General features: G+C 37.4%; 1 protein-coding gene across 1 annotated transcript in view; it reads right to left on the bottom strand.

The window, feature by feature from the left end:
- The window catches only part of WWP1 (WW domain containing E3 ubiquitin protein ligase 1), a 58642-nt gene that overhangs the window by 10653 nt on the left and 36342 nt on the right, over positions 1 to 11647 (bottom strand). Inside the window, exons 14-20 of the mRNA XM_006880557.1 lie at positions 10506 to 10581; positions 10328 to 10399; positions 7754 to 7842; positions 5128 to 5287; positions 2191 to 2324; positions 1960 to 2100; positions 897 to 1017 (exon numbers count right to left, since the gene is read on the bottom strand). Coding sequence (XP_006880619.1) covers positions 897 to 1017; positions 1960 to 2100; positions 2191 to 2324; positions 5128 to 5287; positions 7754 to 7842; positions 10328 to 10399; positions 10506 to 10581 — 793 coding nt within the window. The remainder of the gene's footprint in view (positions 1 to 896; positions 1018 to 1959; positions 2101 to 2190; positions 2325 to 5127; positions 5288 to 7753; positions 7843 to 10327; positions 10400 to 10505; positions 10582 to 11647) is intronic.

Below are 11647 nucleotides of genomic sequence, written 5' to 3'. Positions count from 1 at the left end.
GGAGGACATTATGCTGAGTGAAGTATCTCAATCACAAAAGGACAAATACTGCATGGTGCCACTGTTGTAAAACAGGACTGACATCAGGGTTAGGGGGAGACTGAGAAAGATGGGTTCAGTAATGTATACTGCATTGAAACAGATGAGGGAGAAAACGGTTTAAAAGGGATATGTGATTAGGTATTTTTGTCATGACAGGAGTCCAGTGCAAAGGCTGCATAGTAGAGTGGACCTGGGGGGAGGGATTGTAAAACAATGAACGGATTTTTCTTTTACTTTTCCAAGAGGGGAGTGTGCTGGCAGTGGCGGGGGGCTTGAGAGGGGAGAAAGTGCAACAATGAATGAATGGAAATAAATTTTCATTGAAATTAATAAATAAAAAAAATAGTGTTACTTTTTAATATAAATTTTTGATTATATGATTGAACAAGTCTCTTAATATAAAGAAAACAAGCATACTGGGAAAGAAAAAAAACCAAACCAAAACAAAACAAACCAATGCCAAATAACAAAATACTGCACTCAAAGGAGGCCCCGAGGAAATGTCAAGATCTGTCCTGAACCTGTCAGTACTCTCATGCATGCAGGAAAAGGTCATCCCAAGTGTTCCTGACACACAGCTAACAAGTCCATATAAAAATTATGATCCTAGAGACAACTGACTAAACTAGAATTTCAGGAAATTCCAAGAACTACATCTTACTAGGATTCTACTCACTGATTGATGACACCGTGTCATGACATAATAACCTATGCTGGAATTTTCATATCCTGTAAATATTTTAGTTAACAGGTATAAAATGGGGCCAGATAAATTAATGTGTGGCCTTCTGAAAAACTACAGAAACAATCCCTTTAGCAACATTCCTTATAAACGTATAATAAAAGAACCTAACCTCTAATTCTTTTTCGTCAAAGTACTGTAGCCACTGGAGGGGAACAACTTCATTGAAACCATCAAGGAAAGCTTTGGTTTGCTCTTGTACTCCTCGAGAAAAACGCCATTCTGTCATCAGTCTGAAAATAAAGGAAGTGTTATAAAACAGGCAATTTGTCTATGAAAGCTTAAAAAAGATAAAATAAAGTGATTCTTTTTTCCTAAATATACCACACATACACACACACGGTAAATTTAGCACTAACTCATGGTTCTAGAGGAAATCAGCTATAGCACCTAAGTAGCCATAAGAAAAATACTTTATGAATAAAGAGGTGGCAGAGAAGTGGTGGCCTTTAGTTGCTGGTCAGACAGATAAATTCTAAAATCTAGACAAATTGTTCCAAATACTGTGTGTGGACACAGGACAGGAATGCATCTGGTCACTGAGAAGTTTTCTCCTTCAAAGCAATCTGCCCACTGCTGCAGTCACCGTGTCACTCCATCTGGTGGAGGATCTTCCTTCACCTTTTCCAAGTACGAGATCCTTCTCCAAGCAATAACCTCTCCTAACAACATGCCCACAGTATGTGAGATGAAGCTTTGTCAATTCTTGCTTCTAAGGAGCACTCTAGCTGCACTTTTTCCAAGACATATATATCTGTTTGTTCTTTTGCCAGTCCATGGGAAAGTCAGTATTCCTTTCCAACACCACAACTTAAAGGCATCAATTCTTCTGTCATTCTTATTCACTGTCCAGCTCTCAGATACACAGCAAGTGACTGAAAAAAACCACAGCCTGAATCAGGTGCGCCTTAGTCCTAAAACTAACACCACTGCTACTTAGTAATTTGTGGAGGCCACTGACAGCAGACTTTCCTAGTGCAATACATTTCCTGAGCTCCTGACCGCTGGTAACAAGAATATTGATAGTGGATCCAAGTAGGATGAAATCACTGACAATTTTACTTTTTCTCCATAGAAGAGGTAGAAAGAGGCGAAATTAAAGACGCAAACCTAAGTGACAATTTCCATGTGGAAGGAGGTCTAGAAATTAAGGTCAAAGAAGCATATCATCTTACCCAATGTATTCATCTTTGTTCTCCTCAGTCACTAGGATATTAGAACCTCCTAACTTCAGATCATGTGAAGTAACTTTTCCCAAGATCTCCATGTCAACAGAAAAGTACATCTCTAAGCCACATTCTTCAATGTTATTGTCTCTGAATCAAACAAAAATACATTCACTAATTAATAAAATATACACTTGAGTTTCAAGAAAATGCTTTATTGAAAAATAAAAATCTTCAAACCTTATCCAGATAAGAGAGTTATAAAATTCTGTATCAATAGATTCCAAATCCTTGATAGTAAGTTTCTTACTTAGCATACGCTTGTAGAATGGTAACGAGAAACCAGTATCAATAAACTTTCCATGGAAAAGTGCCTGCAAAGTAAAGCAAAATATACTTATTTGAAAATTTATAAAATTATCATTTTCTTATTTAGAGAAAACTATAAAATAAAAACCATTTTACTGGCAAGAAAAGTACTTTCTAAGCTGAACAGCATCAATCATGAAAACAAAAATATATAAAACGCAAAGTATGAAAACCAACTTGAGTTAAATCTAGCTGAATGAGGTCAAACAATTAACTGTAATTAGATAAGTTAAAGGACATAAAGGACCTTTATTATGAAATTGCCACTCTTCCTAACATTTTATAAATGAAATGTGCCCAAGTGGGTTCTGAACTAAAAAGAAGAGGCTTCAGGGCTCCGTGTGCATTTGGAAAGCCTCTCTCCTCCATCACTGGCTTCCTTTCAGGTTTGCTGACTTTTACAAGTCTAACCTCTTCAGCCCTTCATCTCTACAACAGGCCAGGAGAAGCAGCACCAGACTCACTCCCTGCTCCGACTGTTACTGGTAGGTACTGTCCAGTCAAGTATGACTTACAGTGGTGCTATCAACAGACCTGAACCCTGTCCTATCCTGTGCCGCCATCATCAGCATCACCTCCGACACACTGCCTATTCATCTCTAAATCAGATCCCACTTCTCATACCTCCCTCAGTTTCCCTAAACATTCCATTATGCCTGCTGGAGTTCATGGTCTATGATCATGAACTCTGCCATATCCTCAACCCCCCCTTCTCTGAAGAGCCTTAAACTTTTTTATTAAAGATCTGGCATTTTTTCCCCATGACAATTTGCCTTACACAAAGCTTCTGAAGGGACAGCTGTTTGTTTCTCACCCTCCTCATTTCTTCAGGTCTAGAAATGAGGTGGGGTTGGCTCGTTACCACTAACTACAGATTACCGTCCTTCCTGCTTGAAGCCGTGCGAGGCTTGCAGCTCTGGCCATCATGCATCACCGGCTGCTCGTTTCAGCCTTGTTTGAACCTTTGGTTTTCTCCACCTCTCCCTGCAGGCTGTCCATATGACTCACTGCCATGCCTCTGAGACTACTGTGATAATTCTGGAGATTTCAATATTTCACATGATGATCCTGTTGCTACCTTGGCTTTCTGGCTCCTTCAATAATCCGAGTTTTTAATTTACCTTAACCATTGTCAAACCACACCCTGGATACTATTTATTAACAGTAGCCCCAGTCTCTTCATAACCTCAATTTCAAACACCACTTCATTTTCCAGCTCACTGCCTTTAGTACTAAATTCAACTTTTGAGCCAAGAGAGACCTGAAATATCTCCTGGCCCTACTACCCCATGAAGTTTTATTTCCCTGACGCAATTTAGATGCCACAGTCAATTATTACAATTAGTCCCTTTTATATTTTGGTGGTATAGTCTTTAGTGAGTTGTGCTATCATCCTAAAGCCTCTCTCACAATTCAAATCCACTAGCTGCTCTGTGGACAAAGAGGCACAGTCTCCTTCCATTATAATTTATAGACCCAGTCAATGGAGGGCTGCTAGGAGTTGGAACCGATTTGACAGGAGTGAGCCTGAATTTTGAGGGCACAACATGCCTCTCCACAATGCACTTCCTAAAAAAAAAGAAAAAGAAAAAAAAATCCTCAACTAGATTTGAGAAATGGAATAGACTGAGGGTTCAATTCAACTTTCAGTCAGTAGACTGGATATGGAGTACCATATCTCCTCCACCTGGCAAGTGGACAGATTAGAAAATGCACCTTCAACCCTACTGCCTGCTTCCCATCCTAAACCACCAGAGGAGAGCTCCGTGCTGCTCAGCAATCTCGTTTCCCACAGCCTTCACCGTCTCTCTCTCCTATGTGACTCACTCACTCCCACCCTTCTTTCTTTAAATGCCTTTCCTCTCACTTTTAACTTTGAACTGATGATTTTGCTTATTTCAAGGAAAACAAAACAAAAAACCCCAAGCACTTGGAAGTAAACTGTACATATTCTACCCTCTCTGCGAACTATTAGAACTATACTCTATGCATACACCTGTCATGGTTAAGTTTTCTGTAAATTCTATGTGCACTGCATCAAGCTCTCTCTCCCTCTCTCTCTCTTTGCCAGGGTCACTGTCCTTAATCTCTTACCAAATTCTTTGCTCCTGTCATGCTGACCACTCTCATTTATCAAACAAATATGAACTTCCACCTTGTGGATTTTGTCTTTCTATTTTTTATGCCTAGAATGTTCTCAAAGATATCTGGCATGACTCAAGTTCTTGCTTTCTAAATATTTCTGTTGATGTGTTCTACATTGGCAAACAATAACAACTCATTGTTGAGTCAGAATCAATTAAGAGCAGAGGGTTTTCAGAGGCTGTAAATCACCTAGGAGGAGACTGCCCGTCTTTATCTTGAGGAGTCGCTGGTAGATTCAAACCACTTGCCTTTGCTTTGGCAGTGCAACTTCTTAGCTACTAGGCTACCAGAGATCTCCACTCATCACACTATGTAGAAAAGCATCACTTCCTCTAACTCAGCACACATAGTTGATCTCCCTTAAATCAGTAAGTATCTCTGGGAACAGGGGCTGCATCTATTTTATAATAGCTTCACCTTCAATACCTAGAACAGACTAAATGCTGATATAAAATACGCTCACAATCATAACTGTTATGTCACTTCAATACTCAAAAAAATACACACTCTATTTTTGGACTCTAACTTGGAAGACGTTCTTAGCTAAAACAATTTGTATATGCCCAGAAACAAAGATAATGCTTACCACTTTTTAAAACATCTTATGTAAAATATTTTTCAAATAAGAAAAGTTTACACAAAATAACTAAGTCAAGAACTCACCATAGCGATAAAGCGACCAATGAAACAGAAGTATGAAAGATGATCGGGATTAATGGTTGACGCAGGGTTAATCTGCAGGCAGTAGTTGTTCTTGCCAGCATACTCAAATAAACAATACATAGGGTTCAGAACTTCATGGGAAAGTAAGAAAAACCATTCTCTGTAAGAAAACAAATTGGGTGTTTATTTTACGCTCTTCCTCACTATAACACGCTCAGTTTGACCTCTGTATATTTGTAAGGGGATGTCTCCTCAACTTCCACTTCAATCACGTAGATCCTACTCTTACTTTCCAGTGCCGATCAAATCTGACCCCAGACATTGTCTCCTGTCTTATACAGCTTATTATCTGTGTCAGTTGCTGAATACTGTAGTAATAACTTTTTATTATTATTTATTTTTTATGCATATGACTTACATCTCCCAGAAAACTCTATCTATATGTTCAAAGGCAAAAATCACATTGGTAAACACTTCTTGAACTCTTAGATCTCTGGGAATGCAGTGCAGCTTCCTGCACTCCAGGTCACCCTTCTATTCTTAGATCGTGTGGGCATTCAATGACCTATAAATATAGGCTTTAAGAAATATGTTAGCCATACTTACAATACACAGCACAACTGCTAGAGAGTAGTTTTAATTTAATTTTGTTAATACATTAAAAAGGGAACTAAAATAACTAGGTGAAATCTCTAAACATGACAAGAATTTTCTAATTTACCACCTACCTATTCTGCTTCATTTGAAAAAAAAAAAAATCCAATACAGAAAATACAACCAGATAAAAGATCAGTAATTCACATTGTTTTGTTTTGTTTTTTAATCATTTTCCAAAGGATCTTCTTGACAGGCATTTTTTCTAAATCAAGGTTCCATTTATCAAATGCCTCTTGCACTCACGGGCAAATAGAAGAGTTTTTCTTCTCTAGATGAGTCTCATGGTCTCTACCAGCCTTCATCTCCATTGCCCTTACTTACTGTTTTCCTAATAAAAAGTACTATTTATTTAGGGGTTTGGGGTAGGGGGGAAGCTGGACATTTCTCCAGAGAAAAGCAATTATTCTGCTTCAGATAAGTAGTGTCATGTGAGAAGGAAAACGGTTTAGTGTTTTTAGAGTGAAACCAGAAATCTTGAGTCTTAAACACTGACTCATGATTTCTGACAGTTATCAAGTAACTGAACGATTTTAATATCAAAACAGAAGTCACTCTGCATGCTAAATGCAGTGAGCTGATCTGTTTACAAACTCTTTCCTAAAGCTTTAAAAATGTAATACAGGAAACTGCCTGAAAGGTAGAAGGAGGGACACAGAAAATAAGACCCCAAACATGGTCATCTGAGAAGTAATAAACACCAACCATAGAAGATGCTGGGGTAAGACCTATCCTTAGTTAGAATAACTGAGCAGATCTAAAGAAAATTTGTTTAGATAAAAAACTCCTAGAAATAATGTCTAGTTATCTCAGATCACAGTGTCCTTAGAGTAGCCCAGAGAAAGTGAATGCATTAGGAAGAATGGCTATAAGGCACTTTGCATATCACCAGATAATTAGCAGAAGAAATTCATAACTAGAAAGAAGTAGAATTCATTTTAGACCAATCTCTCTCTATATATCAAAACATAAAGAAATACAGGAAGTTGAAAAAATTGTGACATGAGATAAGCTAACAGAGCCTAGACAAGAAATTGCAAACAGCAGGAGAGGAAGGCCTCCTATGCAATGGACTGACACAGTGACTGGGGTAAAAGGGGCAGGTGTGTTGGAGACAGTGAGCTTGGCTCAGGATAGGGCAGGTTTCAGAGCTACCATGCATAGGGTCGCTATGAGTTGCAAGCAACTTGATGGCATATAACCAACAATAGGTATATTTGCTCCTTGAGATGCTAGGATATCTATTTTTGTCAGCTGGCCATAAAAGCATGATTAAGTAATTTTTCATAGTACACAAGGTTACTGGAGTCAAAATGGACTACAAAGCAATAGCACTGGTATAAGTTTTTCAAAGAAAAACAAGTTCTCATTGAGTTACTAAAGAAACATACAAGTCGAATGTATCATTACAAAGATTTAGTGAAACTTTTACTAAAAATATAGTCAAATCAAGTTTAGATGATGCAAATATGAAAAAAATGGAAATTAAAATAGTTGCACTCACAACTCACAACGAGTTGCCTTGAAAGTGTCTACTTTTAACAATACAGTGCATGAAAAAATGTCATACTCAAGACGCAGATTGACATGAAAACATATACAAAATCAACTCATGCTGAATAAACCAGTAAACTAAAAAACAAAACAAATCCTTAAAAAGAAAAAATAACTCACGCTATTATAATGGCACAAAGTAATATCCTCACATAAACTGTTCCAGGAGTTATAGGATATTCCTATACAATGAACTACTATTCAATAATTTTTTAAAAAATACATTCACTTTGTCTATATAGTGCTGTAGAAAGATATCCATGATGTATAAAATGACAAAAATGAAGTTTCTGTATCATGTGCACTGTATGATTACTTAAAAAATAAAAACAAAACCAATCATCTATCTTTTCAAGAAAACAGCCACTGTATACAGTAAGATACACTTGTATCAAAATATCTAGTATGTGTTTTTTACCTTGCTAAACCACCATAATCAAGTCCTTCTTCTCCTCGAAATATTACATATAATCGCCTCCTCAAGTCATATGGTTTTAATGCCATAATCTATTAAAAATAAAAAACACAGATATTTAACAATGTAAGTTTAATTCACATGAATTAAGTTTAAATTTCATCTGTATTTTTAAAGCTATTTTCTTATCTTATACGTTTCCTTTAACTCAGGGGATCAACTGATCTGTTCTATAAACTAAATAAAAATATAACTATTCTGTTAATCTTTCCTCCAATTTATTTCCATATACACCTTTCTCCTCTCCTGGTATTAAACAAATCAACTTTGCATTGATACCAAGAGAGAAAAAGCATGTCATAAAAGTCTTCGGGGTAAGAAAATACTCCCTCTACACACTCACGCTGCAAAAAAGTACTGTATCCTTTGACCAGCTGGCTTGCCAGAATTAAAAAAAAAAAAGGAAAATCAAGTTCATCATAAACTTAGATATAACTAAAATAAAGTGGAAAAATTTTATTTTAACACTTTATTTTGCTAAAAATGTATCCATTTTTAAAAATCCCCCACTTTTGATAGAATAAGCATTTTATCCAAAGTGCAGTTGTTAATAAACTGAGCTAGGCTTTCAATATTTGACTTTAGAATGCTATTCTATTTTAACTTGTACAAAGTCTAGGCAAAGTCCCAGAGTACTTTGTATACATAAGAAATTTTGGGTCATCATTGTAGCATTTTCGAGGGGAATGAGAACAAGAAAATTCTTCCTCGTCATAAGAAAAGGAAAAACAAGAACTGACAATATTCAGATATTCTGAAGATAATTCATGATAGGTAGACATCATGTATTCATTTAATTCAACCACCAAGTACTTACTGAATGCTTGCTACAAGCAAGGTTTATTATATATTCTGGGCAAAACAGCAGTAAACAAACCATTTTCTCAAGTAACTTAAGGTCTAGCAAACAGAGAAAGATAACACATATACACTGTCACATGATGACGGTGCTACAAGGAATAAAGTACCATAAAGGGGCTGAATATGACTGTGAGGGGGTGAGCAGAGAACCATGTTTTATATAATGTGCTCAGAAGAGTTTCTCTATGATCATGATTATTTCAGCAAAAATATAACAGTAAGGTGACTTATGAATTGAAGTGTGTCCCCCCAAAATATGTTTAGACTTTGTTAGGCCATGGTTTTCAGTATTACAGAATTATCCTAGGTACTATAAACCCTAACATCTATGATGTTAATGTGACAAGATTAGAGCCAGTTACATAATCACATAATCATTCCTGTGATGGTTCTGTCAATTAGCGAGTGGCACACATCACTATAAAGTGGGTCACAGCCCTGAATTGCTGTTAACGAGAGCTTCCCTGGGGTGTGGCCTATATCATCTCTCATCTTATAAGAGACAAAGAGAGAGAGGAGAATAGAGAAGGAGACCTCAGTACTACCAAGAATAAAAGTCGAGAGTGCAGTGCCTCCTCTGGATCCAGGTTCCTGCTGGGATAGTTCTAGAATCAGGAAACAGAAAAGGACACCTTTGCCTAGAGGGAGTACCCTGATTTCAGGCTTCTTGTCTCCTAAACTGTGAGAGCAGATATTTCTTAAGGCTCTCTCTTTATGTTATCTCTGTGTATGGCAGCACTAAATAACTAGTTACCAAAAGTCATACTCAATGCTGTTGACTCAGAACTGATTCATAGTTGGGCCTCCAGTTGGTTTTCCAAAGCTATCAACTGCTCATCTTTCTCCAGTGGAGCCACTAGTAGATTTGAACAATCAGAGGCATCAACTGTGGGTTGGCATCCAAACTGAACATAGAATGTACCAATTTAACTATATGTGGGTGGTGAGTTCTAGTGACAATGTGGTAAGGAACTATACTGTAAGCCTCAAGTCCACCAGCTGCTCCACTAGCTGGGAGTCTAGGCAATCTCCTTCTGTGGGATTTACAGCCTCTGACAACCCACTGGAGGGTCAGCTATGACTTGGTTCTGATTCAATGGGAAATAACAATAAATAATGAGAAGTAACTACAGAAACAGTTTTGCTTGAATTAATAAATTCTTATCAAGTGAGTGTCAAAATGGGCCAATGAATTCTAAGCACTGTTCAAGCTTTACATTTATTTGGAAGTATGCATCTAAATTTATAGTAGAATTATTTTGGCTCTCAGACATTAAGGTGCTGAAGTACTCCTACATGTAAAATGGGTAATGGCAGGCATTATCTCTTAGGGATGTTGTGAAAATGAATGAAATAAAATAATAAATACAAGATGCAAGGACTGGATAATAACTATATATGGTAGCTTTTATTATAACTATAGGTTCTCAGTAAGTGGGAGCTATTATTATAGTTATTCTGCAATAGTTCCAAATTTTTAAATCTAAAAAGATGAGTACTATCCTCTCATGTGATTTACTGTCTCTGAAAACCCTTTGGATGAACAGCTACAAGTTGGTTCCAATTCAACAATATTTAACTGCAATAATTCCTTAAAGACGTGCAGAATACAAGGAGAGAGACATTAATGCTCTATTCTCCTAACACTCTGCTCACCTGTTGGAAGGAATCTTCAAACAATGTCTGGCGGGACACGTTGATCTTCACATGACTGGGTAGTGCATTAGACTAGAAACAAAAGTAACCCATAATATCATGTAAGCTAAAGTATATTCAGTGTGTAAAGATAAGATGTAATGATTATAAACATAAGATTTATTTACCACTGTAGTACCTGGCACAAATAACGGAAGTGAGCAAGTTTCCACCTAAAGCTGCGTTCGTAAGCGATTTGTGGACCACCTTTAGTCCTAAGGAAAAACAGTAACAAATTATGTAGTCATTTATAATAAAATGTATTTAGTATTTAGTATTCAATATTAAATTGAACAAACCCAGAATCTTATAATTAACAAACAGTAGAACAGTACATTATTTATTGTAATGAAATAACAAAGCATTTAGCGAGTCAACAAGAAGGTGGGCAATGATGGCTATTATCTCCACACTGCCAATGAGTCAGAACTGACTCAGAGCTGACCCTCCAGTTTTTCAGAGGTTGTAAATATCTTGAGAGGAGAATGCCCCCTTTCTCTCATGTGCAATTGGTGGATTTGAACCATCTGCCTTTAGTCTGGCAGTACAACTAATTACCCCTACGCCACTAGAGCTCCAATCACAGTAGAAGGAGAATATACTCACAAACAGAGGGAAATTATATGCAAAGATTTGTAAAGTAGTTCATTCCAAGGAACACGTAACATTTGAGGCATGCAGCCCAGCTGGTTAAGTGAGGACAGGCAGAGTGGGCGGCATCTAGGAATGTAGCTTTACAATATGCTTTGACTCACACTGAAATGACTGGGCCTCTTGTCTAAGGGTCTACAAGATGGACACAGAGAGCTTCCACAGTCACAGGGAATACTTTAGAACGAATGGAAAGCTATTTTGTGCTGTCATATTCAAGTGATTCATTCATTCAACAAATACTTGCTGAATGCATCTGGCCCTCTCTGCTAAAGAGAGAGCATTATTTCTTAATAAAAACACAAAAAATGCCCGTTTCTATGGACTTTATTTACTAATGAGGATGAGAACTCTGGGACTGATCTACTGAGGAAGTGAGCTCTGCCGGCCTAGCGGGGAGGGAGCTGCACAGCTTAACCCAAAGGTGGTGCTTCTTTGGGTTGGAATCCAGGAATGACTCTACTGTGGAAAGACGGCCAATCTCCTCTCACTCAATTACAGCCTTCAAAACCTGCTGGAAGGTCAAGGAAGAGTTGATTATGACTTGATGACAAAAGAGAAAAAGAGAATGCACAGGTTTCATGGGGACAATCATGAGGACGTCCACCACTGACACTCAGGTAGAGAGAC

This window comes from Elephantulus edwardii, unplaced genomic scaffold (genome assembly GCF_000299155.1).
Source record: "Elephantulus edwardii isolate Elephantulus edwardi_28Jun2011 unplaced genomic scaffold, EleEdw1.0 scaffold00008, whole genome shotgun sequence".
NCBI lineage: Eukaryota > Metazoa > Chordata > Mammalia > Macroscelidea > Macroscelididae > Elephantulus > Elephantulus edwardii.
Note: the sequence above shows the minus strand (reverse complement) of the source record. Positions and strands in the feature narration are given on the sequence as shown.